This window comes from Jaculus jaculus, chromosome 9, assembly GCF_020740685.1.
Source record: "Jaculus jaculus isolate mJacJac1 chromosome 9, mJacJac1.mat.Y.cur, whole genome shotgun sequence".
In the NCBI taxonomy this organism is placed as follows: Eukaryota; Metazoa; Chordata; class Mammalia; order Rodentia; family Dipodidae; genus Jaculus; species Jaculus jaculus.
In genome coordinates, this window is record NC_059110.1 from 81,509,924 (window position 1) to 81,531,924 (window position 22,001).

At 50.0% G+C, this 22,001-nt stretch overlaps 1 protein-coding gene across 1 annotated transcript; it reads left to right on the forward strand.

Moving 5' to 3' along the window:
- Positions 1–1,363: 1,363 nt before the first annotated feature.
- On the forward strand, positions 1,364–21,635 carry Ccdc92b (coiled-coil domain containing 92B). Its single transcript, XM_012950980.2, has 4 exons — positions 1,364–1,426; positions 12,504–12,656; positions 18,040–18,087; positions 21,067–21,635. Exons 2-4 carry the CDS (start codon positions 12,527–12,529, stop codon positions 21,633–21,635), a joined length of 747 nt encoding a protein of 248 aa, XP_012806434.2. The 5' UTR covers positions 1,364–1,426; positions 12,504–12,526.
- The last annotated feature ends 366 nt before the right edge of the window (positions 21,636–22,001 follow it).

Here is a 22,001-nt window from a genome sequence, read left to right on the forward strand (position 1 = left end):
ATAGTATTTTTTTTAAGTGACCGGGCATGGTGGCACATGCCTTTAATCCCAGCACTCCTGAGGGGACTGAGGTAGGAGGATCACCATGGGTTTGAGGCCAACCTGGCCCTACAAAGTCAGTTCCAAGTCAGCCTGCGTAGCGTGAGATCCTACCTTGAAAAACAACAAAAAAAGTAAAGGACTTCTCTTCTGGCTGGCAATGAAGTAGGAAAATTCAGACCAGTCCATCCTTCGGTTTGAATCCCTGAAGCCTCATCCTCCACTCTGACAAGGCAGGGATGGAAATGAGCTTCTCTGCGAGCTATCTCTGAGCCACCTGTCACTCACACAATGCACCTGGTCCCTTACCATCAGCCATCAATGAGCACACATGCTCAGCGAGCCCTCAGCCCTGTGATAAGCACTTTACAGGTATGAGTTCACGTAATTCTCACAACAATCTAAAGAGCTTTTGAGCCTCACAGGCTATCATCGTCATCGATCTACGGAGAAGACATTGAGGGGCCAGAATTACAAGCCAAGCAGTGTACTCTGGAAACCTACTTATAGCCAAAACGGCACCAATATCTTGCACTTATTATACACTAAAGTTTATCAAAGATCTTCCCTGGGCTCTTGGGACCTTCACATAGTTGGAAATGGGCTATCTTATCAACTGGGACCAAGAGAGGCCAGGTGACTCACCCAAGGTCACACGGCTAGTGAGAGATCTGGCGCAGCTCTGCTGCCGCCTAGACCACAGATATGTTTCCAGACCCCTGGGCTGCTCGCCCCGACCCTAGCCAGCCCTCTCTGGGGGGTGGGGGCTGCAGACACTGCCTCCCCTTGGAGTGAGTGCCCTGGGCCGCGCCAGGGCGGAGCGGATCGCGGCCTGTGGGTCTGGGCGCTGTCCGCGGTGCTGATTCGTGGCCGCGCCACCACTCGCCAAGTCGCCCGCGGTGTCCCTGATTCCCTTTCCAGCTCCGAGGATTCAGCGGCCAGCGGGGGTCCCCAGGCCCGGCTTCTCGGGCTCCCCCGAGGTCTCGGGGCTCCCCGCCCCCGCCCGCGCCGCCATCTCCCCTCCCCCCGCCCCGCCCACGGCCCCTCCCCGCCGGTCCCAGGTCCCGCCCTTCCCCCCTTATCTCTGCCGTCCCCCCCCCACCCCCTCCGGCTCGTTCGCCAGTTCCGGTCACGTTGCTGGGTGTTTACGCCGGGAGCCGGCCCAGACCCCCGCCTCGGCTTCCCGGAGCCCTCCCCCTCCCCCCCGCCCCCGGCTCCGGAACCCCGGCCCGACCACCCCGCATCTTCGCCGCGCCTGATGGCTCCGCAGCCCGGGCGCGCGCTGCGGATGCCCGGGCGCAGCTAGCGCGGGGACCAGAGCGCCTCCGCAGACCCCGCGCGGCCCAGGCCCGGCGCCCCCGGACGGCCGCTCTCCCGGGTCCCGCAGGTGAGCAGTCCGGGCGGTGGGCGTGGGGGAGGGGGCGAAGGCCTGCCGGGCATCCCCGTGCGGAGCTCCGCGGGGAGGGCCGGCGCGGCGCTGGGCACCGCAGCGCGCGGGACCGCGGGTGCTAGCAGAAGTTGTCCACCTCCGCCAGCCCCGCGCCCTTCCCGGCCTGGGCGCGCAGTCCGGGGTGGCCCGCGCCACCTCCTGCTGTTCCCCACCGCGCACGCTCTCCTTTTCCCTGGCCTCGCTGGCACCTCTGGTCCCTGTCGTCTTTGGCCCCCCACTTCCCCTCCCCAGCCTGCTCGGGGAGTCATCTCAGGCACCAGCAGGGCAGAGCGTCAAGACTGAAAGGGCTGGGAGGAGCACTCCTGTCCCTCCACAACCCACTCCCACGTGCCTGAACCTTCGCCCGGCTGAGGTTGGGAGTTGGGGGAGCTTCACTGAAGTAGCAGGAGGGGGGCTGCCAGAGTTGAGGGGCCCTGGAGTGGGGAGGATCGCCAGATCCCTGGAGAATGTCACTGTACCACTGGTCCCACCTTTCAGACAGAGGCCCCAGACTTTGGCCAAAGGCCAGATCTTGGTTCCAGACTCGCCCTCAAGAGAGCCAAAGGCTCGGTGGGGGTGGCACTGTAATTATTTTTTAATACGTGTACTTACTTGCCCTGGTGATTCCTAGTAAGACTGTTCGTGTGATCGTTCTTGGCGAGGGAGTCCCAGTCAAAACTCTGCCCGCAGGAAGCTTATGACAGACTTATCAGGAGAGGTCAACTTTCCGGAAGACAGAAACGGGGAGGGGTGTACCAAGTGAGGGGATCTCCATGTCTACATGGAGACTTTGCCTTCAGAGCAAGAGAGAGACTCCCAAAGAGAAGTTTCGTCTGCAGATGTGGAGTACAGTTGCACAGCCAGGGCCTTAAATTCTAGAACAAGCTCCTCGCCCTCGTCTTCTAGGCACCTGCCACAGTGGCTGTGTATGTTAGCCAAACTGCTTCGCTTCTCTGCACCTGTTTCTTGGTCTGTGGAGTGGATATACTAACGGCCCTTCAGTGCAAGGCGGTTGATAAGTAAGTTAATACATGTAAAATGCTGGGAACAATGCTGAGACGTAGGATTAATATTAGTATTGTGCTAATATCGTTGCCTATGCCTTGAGGCCATGTTCTACCAAGGCTTCTGAAATCCTGTTCTCCCGCTCCAGCCCTGTGAGTCAGATGTGAAGATAATAATGGCTAAGAAAAAGAAAGAATATATTCATTCACTTATTTTCTCATTAATTACTTTTCCTCTTCTAGCTCGTATACCAGCCCTGGCTGTATGAAGGGGGGAAAAAAAGTCTAACATATGCCTTGAAACAAGAAGGCACACATCCTTAAAGAACTTCTTTACTAAGGTGACAAGTGTGGAAAATGGTAACAGGAGATATTTGTTGACTCAATAAATATTATCACTCCCAAAGAAAAACGAAAAACTAAGAATGACATTAAAACTGGGGCAAGAGAATCAGTCAAGGTGTGATGCTGGTACACAATGAAGACTCTATGTGAACTGAGAGCAAGAGACCCGGGGGCGGTGGTGGTGCACCCTTGCAGTCCCAGCATTACAGAGGCTGAGGCAGGAGGATTGCAAGCCAAAAAAAAAAGGTACAGTTTAGTGACAGAGCATTTACTGTGTCTAAGGGCCAATCCCCTGCACTCCAACAGAAATAATCACAAGGCTCACCTGCAGAGTGAGTTCCACTTGAGCAGCTAGAGTGAGACCCTGCCTCAGAACATCACATTGGGCTGGAGAGATGGCTTAGCAGTTAAGCGCTTGCCTATGAAGCCTAAGGATCCCTGTTCAAGGCTCGACTCTCCAGTACCCACGTAAGCCAGATGCACAAGGTGATGCACGCATCTGGACTTTGCAGTGGCTAGAGGCCCTGATGTGCCCATTCTCTCTCTGCTTTCTCTGCCTCTTTCTCTCTGTTGTTCTCAAATAAATAATAAACAAATAAACAAATAAAATAAAAATATGGGGTTGGAGAGATGGCTTAGCAGTTAAGCGCTTGCCTATGAAGCCTAAGGATCCCAGTACCCATGTAAGCCAGACGTACAAGGTAGTGCATGCGTCTGGAGTTCATTCTCTCTCTCTTTCTCTTTCTGCCTTCTCTGCCTCTTTCTACCTTTCTCAAGTGAATTTAAAAATAATAAATTGCCAAGCATGGTGGCGCATGCCTTTAATCCCAGCACTCGGGAGGCAGAGGTAGGAGGATCACTGTGAGTTCGAGGCCACCCTGAGACACCATAGTGAATTCCAGGTTAGCCTGGGCTAGAGTGAGACCCTAACTCAAAAAACCAAAAAAAAAATAAATAAAAATAATAAATAATAGTAATAAATAAATAGGACTGGAGAGATGGCTTAGCAGTTACGGCACTTGTCTGCAAAACCCAAGAATCCAGGTTGGATTCCCCAGTACCCACATAAGCCAGATGCACAGGGTGGTGCATGCATCTGGAGTTCATTTGCAGTGGCTGAAGACTCTGGTGCACCCGTTCTCTCTCTATCGGCCCCTCTCTCTCTCTCTCTCTCTCTCTACCGCTCTAATAAATAAATACAATATTTTAAAAATCAAATAATAAGGGCTGAAGAGATGGCTTAGCAGTTAAGGCATTTGCCTGCAAAGCCAAAGGACGTCACTTCAGTTCCCTAAGACCCATCCATGAAAGCCAGATGCACAAGGTGGTGTATGCGTCTCGCATTTTTTTGCAGTGGCTGGAGTCCCTGGAGCGCCCATTCTCTCTCTCTCTGCCCCCGCCCCCCGTCTCTATCTCTATCTCTCTCCCCTTGCAAGTAAATAAATAAAATTTAGAAAAAAATTAAGTGGGACTGGGAAGATGGCTCAATGGTTAAGGCACTTGCCTGCCAAACCTAACGACCCAGTACCCACATAAGCGAGGCACACAGTTCATTTGCAGTGGCTGGAGGCTCTGGCATACCAATACGTTCACTCACTCTTTCTTTCTGTATCTCTCTGCTTGCAAATAAATAAAATATATTTTAAAAGACCTTAAAAAAAAAAGCAAGGCCATGGGCTGGGCAGCTAGCGCAGTCAATAAAGTGCCCCACACATGTGAAGAGGACCTGAGCTGGCTCCTCAGTGCCCATGCAAGAATGTCTTATGCAATGGCATGCTCCTGTAACCCCAGCATTGGAGACTGAGATGGAAGGTCCCTGGGGCTTGCTGGCTAGTCTGGTGAACTCTAGGCCAGTGAAAGACCCTGTCTCAAAAAGAGGTAGACTAGCCGGGTGTGGTGGTACACACCTTTAATCCCAGTCCTTGGGAGGTAGGAGGACCACCATGAGTTCAAGGCTACCCAGAGACTACATACTGAATTCCAGGTCAACCTGGGCTAGAGGGAAGCCCTATCTCGAAAAAAATAAAAATTTAAAAAGAGAGAGCTGGGCATGGTGGTAAGTGCCTTTAATCCTAGCGCTTAGAAGGCAGAGATAGGAGGATCGCCATGAGTTCAAGACCACCCTGAGACTACATAGTGAATTCTAGGGCAGCCTGGGATAGAGTGAGACCCTACCTCGAAAAACAAAAAAAAAAAAAAAAAAAAGGGTCGATTATATACCTGAAGGAGAACACTCGGAGGTTATCTTCTAACCTCCAGAAGGTATGCACACACAGATGAACACACATACATGTGTACACCACACACACACAAAGGCAAAGCTACCAATCTGCCCTTTGTCCCTAATCTTTTTGACAGTAACTGAGTCCCCTTCAGGTGCTAAATTCTGGAGCTCTTGTGGAGCAGAATTTGCAAACCACTGCCTGAGATGTTTCTGAGGCCTCTGGGATCTGGGTGTTGTGCTTCCTGTGGTGCTTTCAGCCCAAGAACTGTAACCCTGGGAAGGGGATAGAGCTAAACTTCCCATGCTCTCAGTCAGCTGTATGTAGATGGGAAAGAAGGTGGAGAGCCAGACTTCAAAGACAAGCAGAATCCCTCTGAGGTATTGTTCAAGGGCCAGGAGCCCAGACCTCAAGAGAGTCAGGATTATGCTGGGACCAGAAGGTTCCTGCACTGGTCATTTTGTTGATGGATGAGGAGTTCAGAATTAAAGACCTCTTCCACCAACATTCCCCAAAGGGAAAATATTTGTACCTTTTCAGACACATAAGAGATGTGTCAAGCCGGGTGTGGTGGTACACGCCTCTAATCCCAGTGCTTGGGAGGCAGAGGGAGGAGGATCGCCATGAGTTTGAGGCCATCCTGAGACTGCATAGTGAATTGCAGGTCAGCCTGGACTAGAATGAGACCCTACCTCAAAAAACAAAGGAAAAATTTTATTTAAGCCAGGCATGGTAGCACACGCCTTTGATCCCAGCACTTGGGAGGCAGAGATAGGAGGAGCAACAGGTTCAAGGCCAGCCTGGGCTACAGTGAGACCCTACCTCAAAAAAAATTGTTTATTTACTTATTTGCAAGAGAGAGAGTACGTGTGGGCATGCCAGGGCTTCCTGCAGCTGCACATGAACTCCATACACATGTACCACTTGTGTATATGACTTTACATGGGTACTGAGGATTTGAACCCCAGGCCCAGTGACTTTGCAAGCAAAGCGCCTTTAACCACTCCCCAGCCTAATTGACATTTTTTTTTGTCAAGTTATAAAATTAATTTGGGAACGAACTAGGAATACCAGAAGAAGGGAGGAAACAGAAGCAAGGCCAACCGTGAGATGGTCAGGACACTGGACCGAGACAAAGAATGTCAGGCTGTGTGTCTTTGGCAGGTGTGGAAAGAACACAGCTGACCCTTGAGCTGCTGCTGCCAGCTTCGACCAGGTCTAGGGCACAAGCCTGGTGCTCAGAGGTTCCAGGACTGCATTTCTATTGTGAAAACCTGGAATTTTCCTGGCTCAGGCCTTCTGACATTTTTTTTTTTTTTTTTTTTTTTTTTTTTTGAGGTAGTGTCTCACTCTAGTCCAGGCTGACCTGGAATTCACTATGTAGTCTCAGGGTGGCCTTGAACTCATGGCGATCCTCCTACCTTTGCCTCCCGAGTGCCGGGATTAAAGGCGTGCGCCACCATGCGCGGCTCTGACGTGCTTTTGACACTTCAGCCGTGCAGAGATGCCCGTGCTGCCCTCGTTCCTCCTTCCCACTCTACCGCCTACTCTCCCCACACAGACCACATAAGAATGTCTAAGAAAGAAGAGTTGCCAAGATCGTTTGTGACCCAAATTTCTGCCCTGGGAAGAAAGAGCAGCCTGCCTAGTTGGAAGCAAATGCTGAGTTCTTTCGGGAAAGGATAGAAACAGCTGGTTGGCTCAGCCTCTTGTCATGGCCAAGGTCCAGGCTCCAGGGCTGTGTGGGAAGGACTTTCACCCTTCACAGTCATTTGCATTACAGTGAGTGGGAACACACGTTCTCTCCCATCAGACTCGCACATCATCCTGCAGGGATGTACTCAGTGCCCACACAGATGTGAGACAGTCAAGAAACGCACCTGGGGCTGGAGATGTAGCTCAGCGACACGAATGTGAGGCCCCGGCTTCCATTCGCAGCACCACTCACATCCATGCATGCATGCGCTCGTTGGGGCTCCCACAGACTCAAGCACACACATCCCAGCACAGACACATGGCTCCTGCTGCTTCTGTGTTAGGCCCCAGGGTATAAGATGGGCTCTCTGACATCTATTTCTCCATGCCCGAGGTTCTTGGGCATGCCAATCCTTATATACACCTGTCTTGATCTTACCTTCTCCACAAATCTGCCTGGCCATCAGTCTGCCCTCTCCTGCATGTCCACTCATGAGTGCATTCTACAGCTACTCACTGACTACTTCCTACTTGCCAGATATCATGCTACACTCTGTGGAATAAGGGGAAAACAAAACAGAAGTCTATGTCTTCTATTGCTAACAGTCTGGTAGGGGAAATAGTAAAAAGTCCAGTGCTGGGCTGGAGGGATGGGTTAGTGGTTAAGGCACTTGCCTGAAAAACCAAAAGACCCAGGTTCGATTCCCCAAGACCCACATAAGCCAGATGCACAAGGTGGCTCATGTGTCTGGAGCTCATTTGCAGTGGCTGGATGCCCTGGCCTGCCCATTCTTTCTCTCTCACTCTTGCTCTTGCTCTCAAATAAATAAAAATAAAATATTTTAAAAAAATAAAAAAAATAAAAGTCCAGTGCTATCATGTGGTGGTAAGCTCATGAAAGAATAGTAATGCGGAGTAAGGGAGTGGAAAGTGATAGAGGAGGCTTTTACTTGGGGTGATCAGGAGAAAGCCCTGAGGAAGCGACATTTGAACAGCGCTCTGAAGGAAAGTGACCCCAGGAGAGTGTACTTGGAACAGCTAGGAGGCCAGAGTAGCTGGTAGGAGTTGCAGTGGGGGGCCAGGAGATGAGGACAGAGAAAGCTGTGGAGACAAATTATATAGGGTCTGCCTAGGACTTTGGGCTGGGGCCAGGTTTGGTGGTGAACACCTATAATTTCAACACTTGAGAGATGGAACCAGGAATACTGAGTGTGAGATCAGTGTGGGATACAAAGCAAAACCCTGCCTTGAAAAAAAAATAAATAAATAAGGAAAGGACCTTTGGATTTACTCTAAGTCTAATAGAAAGACACTGGCCAGTTTGAAGTCGAGTATGGAAAGATATCAGACCTACATTGCTGAGGAGCTTTGGCTCCTGCATGGGTAGCAAAGTGGAATGAAGACTGGAAGCCAGGCCAGACCCGAGACTACTGCAGAGTTACAACAGAGGGATGTAGCAGCTTGACCTAGGGTGAGAGTGGTAAGTGGTGGGTTTGGGGAAGTCTCGCTGTGTAGCCTAGGCTGGTCTTGAAGTCGTGATTTTTCTGCCTCAGTCTCCCAAGTGCTGTGATTATAAGCAGGTGCCACCACTCTTGGCTAGTCTGATCTTTTAAAACTCCAAATCAGGGGGCTGGAGAGTTGGCTCAGCAGTTAAAAGGTGCTTGCTTGCAAAGTGGTTCAATTCCCCAGGAACCCATGTAAACCTAGATGGGCACTGGTTTGCAATAGCAAGACACCTTGGTATGTACACACACACACATTAATTTTTTTAGTTCATATTAATCAATTTTTAAACAATACTGCAGGGGAGGAGGAGGCTAGAGAGATGGCTTAGTGGTTAAGACACTTGCCTTTAAAGCAAAAGGACCCAGGTTCAATTCCCCCATGTAAGCCAGATGAACAAGGTAGTGCATGCATCTGAAGTTTGCAGTGGCTGGGGCCCCTGGTGTACCCATTCTCATTCATTCTCTTTCTGTCTCTCTACCTCTGAAATAAAATATTTAAAAAAAAACTTCCTGGAGTGATGGCACATACCTTTAATCCTAGCACTTGAGAGGCAGAAGTGGGATTGCCATGAGTTCAAGGCCATCCCGTAACTACATAGTGAATTCCAGGTCAGCCTGGACTAGTATGAAACCCTACTCGAGAAAAGAAATATTGCAAGGGCTCGGGCTGTTGGCTCACTGGTTAAAAGCACTGCTTGCAAAGCCTGCTGGTCCAGGTTCAATTTCCTAACCACTCATGTAAAGCTGTTTAAGCATTCCTTTGCAGCAACAGGAGACCCTGGTGTGCACAAACACATACATGTGCATGCTCACACACACAAAAAAAAAAAAAAAAAAAATAGAGAAAAGAGGGGAGCTAGAGGGATGGCTCTCTCTGTGTCAAATAAATAAATAAATAAAAACAAAATATTTTTTAAAAATAGAATGTTTGTTTTTTAAGTATTGTATTTATTTATGCATTTATTTGAGAGAGAGAGGAATAAGCAAATAGAAAGAGAGAATGATGAGAGAGAGAGAGAGAGAGAGGCCCACTGGGGCCTCCAGCCACTGCAAAGGAACTCCAGATGCACCTGGCTTATGTGGGAATCAAACCTGGGGTTCACAGGCAAGTGTCTTAACCGCTAACCCATTCCTCCAGCCCTAGAATAAGTTTTTGTTTATTTGTTTTAGTTTTTTTCAAGGTAGGAACTCACTTTAGCTCAGGTTGACCTGGAATTTACTTTGTAGTGCTAGGTTGGCCTTGAACTCACAGTGATCCTCTTATGTCTACCTCCCAAGTGAGTGCTGGGACTAAAAGTGTGCACCATTACACCTGGCAGAATAAATTTTTTTAAAAACTGCAAGTCAGCCAGATATAATGGCAAGCACAGCACCTGAGAGGCCAAAGTATTAATCCAAGGCCAGTCTGGGCTACAGGTGAGCCTGAACCAGAGTGAGACCTTGTCTCACAAAAGAGGGGTCTGGAGAAATGGCTCAGTGGTTAAGGTGTTTGCCTACAAAGCCAAAGGACTTCAGTTCGATTCCCCAGGACCCACGTAAAGCCAGATGCACAAGGGGCACATGCATCTGGAGTTTGTTTGCAGTGGCTAGAGGCCCTGGCATGCCCATTCTCTCTCTGTCTGTCTCTCATCTATCTCTCTTCCTCTCTCTACTTGCAAATAAATAAATTAAAGAGGGAGGGCTGGAAGCTAGGTATGGTGGTACACGCCTTTAATCCAAGCACTTGGGAGGCAGAGGTAAGAGGATCGCTGTGAGTTCAATGCGTGGCTAAATACATTTTTCTAAAAAAGAAAATTTTGGGCTGGAGTGATGCCTTAGCAGTTAAGGCGCTTTCCTGCAAAGTCTAAAGACCCAGATTTGACTCCCCAGAGCCCACGTAAGCCAGATGCACAAGGTGACGTATATGCACAAGGTTGCACATGCACCTGGAGTCCACTTGCAGTGAGTAGAGGTCCTGGTGTGCCAATTCTCTCATAAATGAAAAAAAAAAAAAATTAGCCAGGCATGGTGGCGCACACCTTTAATCCCAGCACTTGGGAGACAGAGGTAGGAGGATCACCATGAGTTTGAGGCCACCCTGGAAATACAGAGTGAATTCCAGGTCAGCCTGGGCTAGAGTGATAACTTACCTCAGAAAAAAAATGAAAATTTCAGGGAGATAGCTTAGTGGGTAAAGTGCTTGCCTTGCAAACATGAGGATCTGAGTTCCATTCTCTTTTTTATTTATTTTTTTTTTTTTTTGAGGTAGCATCTCACTCTAGCCCAGGCTGACCTGGAATTCACTCTGTATTTTCAGGGTGGCCTCAAACTCATGACAATTCACCTACCTCTGCCTTCCGAGTACTGGGATTAAAGGCCTGTGCCACCACACCTGGCCCATCCTCATCCTTAATACCCACATACAGCATGCAGCATGGCAGCCCATCGGTAATGCAAGCACTGAGGACATGGAGACGGCTAGGACAGCCTAACTGTCTCCAGGCCAATGAGAAACGCTCTTTCACAAAAGGGGTAGACAGAGTTCCTGAAGGTAACAGAAGAGCAGAGGTTGTCCTCTGGCCTCTACATGTACACAAATGCACATGCACCCCACACACACACACACACACACACACACACACACACACACACACAGAGATGTGTTCATACGTACAGTAATACACATATACACCCACAGACACAAAATAGCAAGTGATAAGGGATGGGGAGATAGCTCAGTTGATAAAGTGCTTGCCTAAACGTGCATGAACCCCAGGCTTTGAGCTCCAGCACTGCTAAAAATAAATAAAATGACAGGCATGGTGGTTCATGCCTGTAATCCCAGCACTCAGGAGTTTGAGACAAGAGAACTGCCATGTTGAAGTCAGCTTGAGCTGCACAGAACTAGGCCAGCCAGAGCTGTATAACAAAACCCTCACAATCAGTAAGTAAATAAAAAGAAAAGAAGGTCTGGAGGAGTGGCTTAGCGGTTATGGCACTTGTCTGTGAAGCCTAAGGACCCAGGTTTGATACACCAGCACCCACGTAAGCCAGATGCACAAGGTGATGCATGCATCTAGAGTTTGTTTGCAGTGATTAGAGGCCCTGGCATGACCATTCTCTCTCTGTCTGTTCCCCCCCCCACCCCCCCGTCTCTCTCTCTCACACACACACACCTTTAAGGAGCTCCTGACAAAGAAGTCATGGGTTCCACAACTGACTCCTGGTGCCAGAGCTCTTGGCTCCTGTTTCATGCCAGGATTGTTATAGAAGAGTCACTAGGCTGCTGGCGAGGTAGCTTGGAGGTTAAAGGCATTTGCTTTCAAAGCCTGACAACCTGGGCTTGATTCCCCAGTACCCATGTAAAGTCAGATTCACTAACTGTTGCATGCAACTGGAGCTCATTTGAAGGGGCAAGAAGCCCTGGCACACTCTCACTCTCCTTGTAAATAAAATAAGAGTCACAGCCAGGCGTGGTGGCACATGCCTTTAATCCCAGCACTCAGAAGGCAGAGGTAGGAGGATGGCCATGAGTTCAAGGCTACCCTGAGACTACATAGTGATTTCCAGGTCAGACTGTGTTAGAGTAAGACCCTACCTCGAAACAAAAGAAGAAGGGTCACTAGGACTGGGATGAGGGGCAAGTCTGTAAGGCTAGCCATGGCAACATTTGAAATACATGTCTCTGTGTCCTATCACAGACGCTTAAGGTTGTCACTATAGGATTCATGGTATGAGTGTCCTGATCAGCCTCTCCAGTTCCTCTTTCAGGAATAGACTAGAAGGTCCCCCGCCATATACACACATGTAAAGAAACAAATAAAAAATGTAAAAGATCTTCCTCCTCCATGATTTGGAGGAGCCCAGAAGTGAGATGCATGTGGGTGTCAGACTTGGAGAGACTTCAGGGTTCATTCACCCACAAGTCCTCATTTTACCATGGAAAACCATGGCCTCTAGTGACACAGCTGGTATAGACTAGACCCCAAGCCTTTCCTCACTTAGCTTCTCCGTTCTGTCAAAGAAGCAGAAAAGGCAGGAGGTTGACGCCAATTCCCCCGGGGTTCTCCTTCCTCGTCTGTAAAATGGGAATGATTACGCTCTGTCCCAACACATGTGCTAGCTCATGAAGCTTGAGTGAGTCAATAGAGAGGAGTGACAGCGGTGATAGAATCCTCTCCCTGGGGGCCAGAAGACCCAGAGTGGAAGAGGCAGCAAGGGATCTGAAGGATGGTGGGCAGATGGGCTGTGAAAATATGGGTTTACCTTGTGGTCCTCCACCCAGGTGGGGCCCAGGCCTGGGTTACCATGGATACCATGTCCCTGGAGCATCAGATCCAGAGTGTGCAACGCCACATCAGCTTCCTGAAAAAGGAGCAGATGGCCCTGCTTCGAGACCTGCACCTGGAGATCCTGAGGCTGCAAAAACGCTGCTCAGGTGAGGCCAGCAGGGACAGCTTGCCGGGTGGGCAGGGACACCATTGTTATCACTGTCGCTGCTGGGGTGCTTGTTCTGAGCCCTGTGAGCTGCACACCAACCCTGTCATGTCTTTCTGGATAGGAAACTGAGGCTTGTGGGAGTGAAGTAAGTTTTAGGGTTCAACAAGGTGGAGTGGCACATGCCTATGGCAGGAAGATCAGAAGTTCAAGGCCAGCCTGTGCCATATAAGACCCTCTCTCTAAAAATAATAATAATAGGAGCTGGAAGGATGGCTTAGCAGTTAAGGTGCTTGCCTGCAAAGCCAAAGGACCTTGGTTCTATTCCCCAGGACCCATGCTGGTCAGATGCACAAGGGAGCGCACGTGTCTGGAGTTCATCTGCAGTGGCTGGAGGCCCTGACGCACCCATTATCTCCCTCCCTCTCTTTCACACTCTCTCTCTCTCTCTCTCTCTTTCTTCCTCTTCCTGTCAAATTAATTAAAATAAAATATTTTTTAAAAAATTAAAACAATAATAAAATAATAGAATAATAGAATAAAAGAATGTCAGAGTTACATGTTGGGTCATGATTTTCAGAGACATTTATCATACTAATAACTGGGGGCTAACTCCACAATGCACGACCCATTTTCAATAATAAGGAGGGTCTAATGGGAGGGGGTAGATCACAGAGGAGCCTAAATAATGGTACCAAATTGCCTGTATTTACTGAAAAGAAAACTAATAAATTAAATTTAAAAATAATAATAATAATAATAATAAAATAATAATAATGATAAGGTTTTAGAACCAAAGTTTCTGCTGAGAGTGTGGGTAAACAGTTCATGAACCTGATCCTGAGACTTCCAATCCTTTTTGTTTTTTAATTCAGTAAGCACCTTTCAGCCCTCAAGAAACCCTGAGTACAGGTGGAGAGATACATGTCCCCATGTTGATAGTAAAAGCTGAGGGCTGGAGGTGTAGTTCATTAGTGGAGCATTTTCTTAGTATACGAAAAGCCCTGGCTTCATCCCTACCCAGCATCACACCCAAAATTAAAGATTCAGTAGAGATTAAAGAGGCTGGGCCAAGCGTAGTGGTTCACATCTACAATCCCAGCACTTGGAAGGCTGAGGTAAGAAGATTGCCCTGAATTTGAGACCAGGCTGGGCGACAGAGTGAGTTCCAAGTGAGCTTGGGGCTAGACACAGACCCTGCCAGAAAAGGAGGGAACTGGAGGGGAGGAGTAGAGAGGAAAGATGAAAGAGGCCAGTAGGAGTTCCCACTTAGGATCATGGCCCGGCTTGAGCAGCAGGTGATAAAGGAGGAGACTGAGGCCCCCAGAGGAGGGAGGAACTCACCTCCCTGGAGGTTGAATAATAAATGTGCAGAACTAGCTGAGATAGAATAAGGAAAGGAAGTGAAGAAAGCATTCCCAGTGAAGAGAACAGCATAGCAAACCACAAGTGGGCTGGAGAGAAGGCTCAGTGGTTAAAGGTGCTTGTTTGCAAACCCTAACGGCCCAGGTTCTACCCCCAGTACCCATGCAACACCCAGAAGTTAGGAACACAAATTCATGAAAAGATGTTTATGTGGATAGAGCTGTGTTTAGAGGAGAAATCCAGCAAGAATCAGATCCTGGAAGACCCTGACCCACACAAGGACTGCTGGAGTCTGGCTTGTCCTCCTGGGCAGTAGATGCTACTAAAGGGTTTTGAGCAGTTGGGTGCTGTTAGCTGAGCGTTATCAGTCTGTTCTCTGTAGGGAGGGCGAATCCTAGGAGGTGGAGGTCAGAGATCTATTGGAGACCCTACAAAAAGGTCCAGTGGGATGCGGGGGCGGGCGGGGGAGACTAATGGCTGGCAGGTTAAAGGAAAGGGCCTACCAACTGATGGAGTTTGTGAGCTTGGCAAAGGATGAATGCAATTCCCAGGCCTGGCCTCGCCTCTGCTCTTGAACCTGTGACCTCAGCTGCCAAGTGGCTAGAGGCTTTGATGTGCTGATTCTATTTGCCTCCCCTTCTCAAATAAATATTTTTTAAAAATTTATTTGCTTATTTATTTGAGAGGGAGAAAGATAAAGAGGCAAATAGATAGAGAATGAGCACCCAAGGGTCTCTAGTCACTGCAAACGAACTCCACACACATGTGCCACCTTGTGCATCTGGCTTTATGTGAGCCCTGGGGAATCGAACCTGGGTCCTTTGGCTTTCCCAGCAAGTGCCTTAACCGCTAAGCCATCTCTCCAGCCCCCTAATTCTTTTTTTTTTTTTTTTTAACTTTTTGAGACATTTGTCTCATGTATCCCAGGCTGGCCTCAAACTCCCTGTGTAGCTGAAGATGACCCTGAATTTTCTGATCTTCCTCCTCCTCAAGTACTGGGATTATAAGTGTGTACCAGCACTCCTGGTTTTTGTGGTGTTGGGAACAGAACTACATCCCTAGCCTAGTTTTGTTGTTGTTGTGTGGGGTTTTTTTTTGTTGTTGTTCTTTTTTTTTTTCAGACACAGTTGCACACTGTAACCTAGGCCTGCCTAGAACTTCCGCCATTTCCCCTGCCTCAGCATCCTAAGTACTAGGATTACAGGGAGAGCCGATTCCAAAGTGAAGCTTTAGAGCCAGTGACTCATGGAATGTTTCAATCAAGTAGGCTCAATTTCTTTATTGTACAAATGGGTAAGTGGAGACTGAGAGAGAGAGAGTATATACATTAACGACATAGCCAGGATTAGAACCCAGAACTCTGCACAATATCTAGATATCTACCTCCCTTCCCTGTTTATGGAAAGCTCCTTACTGCCTAGAGGGAAACTGAGGCCTAGAGGGTTTGAGTGGCCCATTTGGCTTCTCATACTGTGGCACAAGACATCAGGAGTCCTGACTCAGCTACCTCAGCCCCCGCTCACTCCACATGCAAGTCTGGCTGCCACATCCCAAGCTAGGCTCCTGGCCTTCTTCCCAAGCACTGGATGGCAGTAGAGGCCAGCTGGGAGGGACTCACCTTGCCTGCTGCCACTTTTTCATTGCAGTGACAGCACTAGAAGGAAATAGGGGCCTATATCAGGTCCTCTTAGTTTCTTCTTGTTTTGCTCTAATTCTGAGAACCTGAGTCCCTCCACTACAGACACAAGCCAGATCCCAAGAAGTGTGACAGGCAACAGCAGAGGGCCCTCTGCACAGGAGGATTTGGTCCTGCAGCCTCCTGGTTATTGATTAAGGAGTTAAAAATAACTCTGGGCTGGGCTAGAGCAGCCACTTTGGGGGCTAAAATGACTGGATGAGGCCCTCCCTCCTTGGAGGAGGTACAGAGAAGGGAGGAGAACTAAGTTGGAAACAGAAGAAGCAGATTGAAGGAGACTCAGGAGGGTAGATTGCTTGGGAAGCCAGCTGAGGACACAGAGCAAGAGGTGATGGTGTGTTCTGGCTATGAGGAAAGCCTGAACAATGACAAGTGCCCATGTATACTTAGCATTATCTTAGCCCTGAGCTGAGCCCCCCCCCCCTTTTTTTTGGAGGGGGTTTTCAAGGTAGGGTCTTGTTCTAGCCCAGGATGACCTGGAATTTACTATGTAGTCTCAGGGTGGCCTCGAACTCATGGCGATCCTCCTACTTCTGCCTCCCAACTCCTGAGTGCTGGGATTAAAGGTGTGTGCCACCATGCCCAGCAAGCCCTCTACTTTTTAGCATTACATCCTGGCATCATCCCCTTGTAAGACAAAAAGCTGCTATTTTGTCTCCATTTTTTCAGATGAGAAAACTGAGGCTGAGAGAGATGCCATTACTGGACCAAGATCACAGTGTATCTGATCTCCCAGAATGCTCATCTAACCCACGGGGACTCTTAACCAGAAGATGTGCGGGACATTTGCCAGATGGGGCAGTGGGTCCAAGCTGAGATCCTGACTTTCCTCTTTCAAGTTCTCTGTTGTTAAGGGCTGAAAGAAAAATAAAAATATTAAAACAGCCCTTGGAGAGTTGGTGGCAGAACTAAGGTCCCTTGGGCTAAGTCCCCTTGCCTAGTTCAGAGTCCCTTGGGCTACCTCACAGGTCTTGGAGAAGGAGAGAAGTTGCTCCAGAAAGTCGTAGGGTAGAGGCATCAAAGCCATCACAGTAGCCCCAGGGAAGAGGTTCAGGCACCGGTCATTGTCAAGGCCTGCTGGGTTCTTGGTTTCCTGGCAACAGTTGGCCTCCCCAGAGAAGACATCTCTCTACCAAGGTCCCTGGTTGCTGCTAGAAGCGCATCATGAGAGGACAGGAGGAGAAGGAGACCATAGGGCCACTGTTCCTGTAGGTGCTCTGGGCTGTAGTACCAGAGATGTGCCACCCTCTTCCTTTCGTCTTCATTTTGTCCCTGCCAATGTGACAGGTGCCCCTGTGGCTTCTAGCTCCCTTCTGCCACTTTCCCAGTTTTCTCCTCACCCTGTCAGAATTGGAACCCAGAGAGTGCTAAGCATGTACTATACTACTAAGCTACTGTCTCCCTTTTCACAGGTTCTTGTTCTTGTTTTTCAAGGTAGGATCTCGTTCTAGCCCAGGCTGACCTAGAATTCACTCCATAGTCTCGGGCTGGCCTTGAACTCACAGCCATCCTCCTACCTCTGCCTTCCTAGTGTTGGGATTAAAGGCATGTACCTCCATGCCCCTGGCCTTTTCATAGTTCTTGAGCTCTGATGGAACTGGGGAATGAGAGGTAAGGCTGGAAATAGCTGGAGTATTTGAGGCACCAAAGAGTGGTTACTAAAAGATCAGCAGGAAGAAGAGTGATGGCTGGGCCACCAGCACCCAGGAGAAACTGGCGTCTGTACCAGGGCCCTTGGTCATCGGTGCTTCTCAGCCTGGGCACACTTAGAGGTCCCTCTCCTTCAGCACCAAGCCAGAGCCTGGTGCAGCTTCCATCACTAGGTGGCGCTGTCCTCCTCCCGCCCCTCTCCCTGCCCTGTGGAAACTGGCTTCTTAGTCCTCAACACTGGCCATGGAAATAGTGGCAGGGGTGTCCAGATTAGCAAACAGTCTCTGCCCATTTCCAGTGCCCACAGGTGCTCTTGGCACTGTAGTATCAACTCAGCACTAATGGGTCAAGGCTTATGCAGCAAGGGTACTCCAGCACCATCCTGCTTGGTTGGCATATCATACCTAGGAAGGGGCAGATACTCTACCCATCCCCAGACAAGCCAGGCTCCTCTACCCACAGAGGTGGCAAACCCAGGCACAAAACTTAAATCAAAAAGATCTTTCCCCTTAGAATCGCAAGGACCAAGCTGTGCCCTTGGCATAGCTCCTTACAAGTAGATGTGAGGGAGGTGTACATGGTGCCTAGGATCTTCACAGCCACTTACTGAGCTGTCCTTTCCCTATACACTGACATATACAAACCCCTGCTTTATCTTTTCTGTTCTTCCCAGAACTGACTCATGACTTGGAATTGAGGGAGGTCCAGTCTCACCAGCAAGGTAAGAAGAGACCTGGTGGGAAGTCCCCATCCTTTCCTTTCTTTTCCAATTCTTTTTTTTTTTTAATATTTTAGTTATTTATCTATTTGAGAGAGAAAGAGGCATATAGAGAAAGAGAGAATGGGCATGCCAGGGCCTCTAGCCACTGTAAAAGAACTCCAGATGCATGTGCCACCTTGTGTATCTGGCTTATGTGGGTACTGGAGAATCGAACCTGGGTCCTTAGGCTTCACAGGCAAGTGCCCTAAGTGCCATTTCTTCAGCCCCCATAGTCTTTTGTTGTTTGGGGGTTTTTGTTTTGTTGGGGGGGGGTTCAAGGTAGGGTTTCACTCTAGCCCAGGCTGACCTAGAATTCACTATGTAGTTATCCTCAGGTTGGCCTTGAACTCACTGCAATTCTCCTACCTCTGCCTCCCGAGTGCTGGGATTAAATGCGTGTGTCACCATGTCTAGCCTGTTGTTTGGTTTTTTTGAAGCAAGTTCTCACCCTAGCCAAGGATAGCCTAGAACTCACTCTGCAGTCCAGGTTGGCCTCAAACTCATGGTGATCCTACCTCAGCCTCTCTAGTACTGGGATTAATGGCATGCATGCCCACCCTCTTTTCCAATTCTTTCTTTATTTATTTATTTTTGTTTTTCGAGGTAGGGTCTCCCTCAAGCCCAAGCTGACCTGGAATCCACTATGCAGTCTCAGGGTGGCCTCAAACTCGAGGCAATCCTCTTACCTCTGTCTCCCAAGTGCTGGGATTAAAGGTGTGTACCACCTGGCCTCTTTACCAATTCTTTAGATAGGATCTCATGTAACCCAGGCTAACTTCTAACACAATACATAATCAAGGATAATCTTTTTTTAAAAACTTTATTTTTATTTATATTTGAGAAAGAAAGAGGGGGAGAGAGGAGAGAGAGAATGGGTGTGCCAGGGCTTTCAGCCACTGCAAATATACTTCAGAAGTATGTGTCAACTTGTGCATCTGGCTTACGTGGGTCCTGGGGAATCAAACCTGGATCCTATAGCTTTGCGGGCTAGCACTTTAACTGCTAAGCATCCCCCCAGCCCATAATCGAGGATACTCTTGAACATCTGATCCTCCTCCTCAGTTCTGGTATTACAGACTTGTACCACAGGAGAGTGTTTTCTATTCTTTTAAGATGGGGTCTCAATCTGTAGCCCCAGCCAGCCTGGAACTCACCATGTAGACCTGCCTGGAAATCCTCTTGCCTCAACTTCCCAACTGCTGGTATTACAATTGTGAACCACCATGATAGCACCAGAAAGGTTAAGAGCCTACTCCCCGCCATATAGGTGTGTTGCTTGCAGATCAAGAGCTGCATGATGGCCCAGAGTGGCGACACACACCTTTATCCCAGCCCTTGGGAGGCAGAGGTAGAAGGATCACTGTGAGTTCAAGGCCAGCCTGGGACTACAGAGTGAGTTCCAGATCAGCTTAGGCTAGAGTGAGACCCTTCCTTGAAGAAAAGGAAAAAAAAAAAAAAACAATGAAAAGATGGTGATCTGGTGGGGATGGGAAAGTCTTCAAATTTAACCTCAAAGATTAGGAGTCTTACAGATTGCCTTATTTATCAAAGGTCAGTTAGGGAACATGGGGTCACATAAGGTCCTGAACTAATTCTGCCTGTTTCTTAAGTTTAGAGAGATTTTATTGGATTAAGAGAAGGAAAAGGAGAGAGGTTATGAAGATTCCTGACCATGAGAAGGCAGAAAGGGTAAAGCCCCTTCCCTTGCCTATTTCTGTTGATGACAACTATGGTGTTTGAAAGCAGGGGACACTTATCCCAGACACCAGATGAGGAATTATGTGGCTACCATTGTCCTTTTGGAATTACCAGGGCTCAAGCCACTGCTCTGATGTCCTGGGCTTTTTCTCAGTGAGCTTGAGAACACTTTTGATCCTCTATCACTTGGTGATTTCCATGTCCCTAGAAGGAGCATGTGCCCTTTTGCCTCTTTCAGCTACCTAGGTCTCTGCACTCCCATTTGCCAAATGTTAGGGTGCAGGTAGGCATATGGTCCAGGAGGCAAAGGCGCCCAGCTCTGGCTCTGGGAAGATCTCAGCAGTGCCACTTTCCAGGTACAATTCCAGAGTTCCTGGATCAGTAGTTGGCAGGACCCAGCAAACAGCATATTTTGGACACCCCTGCAGATGCACAAGTAAATACTAAAGCAAGTAAAAAAAAAAAAAAAGATAAATTATGATAAATGAACAGGGTGTGGTGGTGCATGCCATTAAATCCCAGCACTTGGGAAGCAGAGGTAGAATGACCGCTGTGAGTTCAAGGCCAGCCTGGGACTACGTAGTGAGTTCCAGGTCAGCCTGTGCTAGAGCAAGACACTACCTCAAAAAAACAAACAAAAAAAAGTGTGATAAATGCTCCACAAAGGACCCTGATTTCCACTTTCTAGGCACAACCCTAGCAGTTCCAGCTCCTAGCTTTTACCATGACTTCCTGCGACAGCACTCCTGCAAGAGAGGAGCTATTCACCCCGCAGGTCCTAGCCCAGCCTCTTCCCTGGTCAGATCCCATCCCCCTATGACTGGTCATAGAGCATTGACTTGCTTCTTCCTGGCACATGTCACAGTGGCAGTGACTTACTTATTTACTATTATTTACTCTACCTCTCCCCTTGATCTGTATATTTCACCGGGACTGGTTTATTACCCAGCACACACAACCAACACTCCCGTGCGCAACACAGTGAACAGAGACAGGGCACAGCAAATTACTTGCCAAGGAATAAGCGGTCAGGAAGGGTTTTGCTTTGAAGCTGAAGAGTGAGAGGAGAGGTCACACAGAGGGTTGGGAACAAACGCCAGAATCCCCAGGAAGAGGAAGACCCCTGTGACTTAAGACAGAGCCCTGGAGGACCCCCCGCCCCTGCCCCAGGCCCCGCGGTGATTGCACTGCGGCCCACGCGCGTCGGGCATCAGCACCCCTGTATTCACCCTCCCTCCCCAGAGGAAGAGTCCCGGGAGCTGGAGAGCAAGTGCCGCGCGCTGGAGTCGCAGCTGGAGGCCCGGGCGGCGGCCAACGCGGAGCTGCGGCGGGAGGTGGCGCAGCGCGAGGCGCTCGTGTCGGCGCTGCGCTGCAGCCTGCGCGCCGAGGAGCGCCGCTTCCTGGAGGAGCTGCGGCGCCGCAGCCACCGCGCCACCGTGCTGGGCACCGAGCTGCAGAAGCACACCGAGGCGGCCGCCTACCTCTCCTGCCAGCTGCACGCCGCGCGCCACAGACTGCAGGCCCCGGCCGCCGCCGCCGAGCCCCGGCCCCGCCGCCGCCTACCGCGGGCCCGCCGCCCTCCCGACTCGGCCGCCAAGGGCCCCGGCCGGGACTGGGCCGCCGGCGCCCTGGACGACGCGGACCCCATGCCGGACCCCGCGCTCTTCCTCTACCCCCGGAGGCCCCCGCGACCCGGTGGCCGCAGCCCGCGCCACCCGCCCCTCCAGGAGCCCCGGGACCATGACGGCCCGCAGCCCGGGCCCTGCGGAAGCCCGTCCTCCGCGCCCCGAGCGCCTGGGCTCCCCGAGTAGGCGCGGGGTTGGCAGAGGCCGCGGGGAAGGCCGGCGGGTCCAGGCCAGGGATGTGGCCCGCTCCAGCAGGCAGGCCCCGCGGCTGCGGGCAGGCGGAGGCCGCCCCCACTCCCCCCACCTCCTAAAGCCGCCCCTGCCTTCTGTGTCTCCCAACGTCTCCGAAGCTTCGAGCTGCCCCCTCCCGTTAGGGAGCTCCACTGCGGGTCCGGGTGACTGCACCCTGTGGAAAAGGTCCTAATCTGGGCCCCACCCTTCCACTGGGTGGTGGAGGAGAAGGGTCGCACCCGTCCCAAGAGAGCTGACAATCGTTTAGGGTTCTGGGGAAGGCTGGGCCCGCCTACTGGAAAGGACAAAGCGTGGCATTTG

What these genes read in the sequence shown, in the direction of transcription:
- Ccdc92b (XM_012950980.2), top strand. Translation starts at nt 12,527, where the DNA reads ATGGATACCATGTCCCTGGAGCATCAGATCCAGAGTGTGCAACGCCAC. An exon ending in GCTGCAAAAACGCTGCTCAG is followed by an intron (nt 12,657 to 18,039) that starts GTGAGGCCAGCA and finishes TGTTCTTCCCAG; the next exon opens with AACTGACTCATGACTTGGAA. An exon ending in GGTCCAGTCTCACCAGCAAG is followed by an intron (nt 18,088 to 21,066) that starts GTAAGAAGAGAC and finishes CTCCCTCCCCAG; the next exon opens with AGGAAGAGTCCCGGGAGCTG.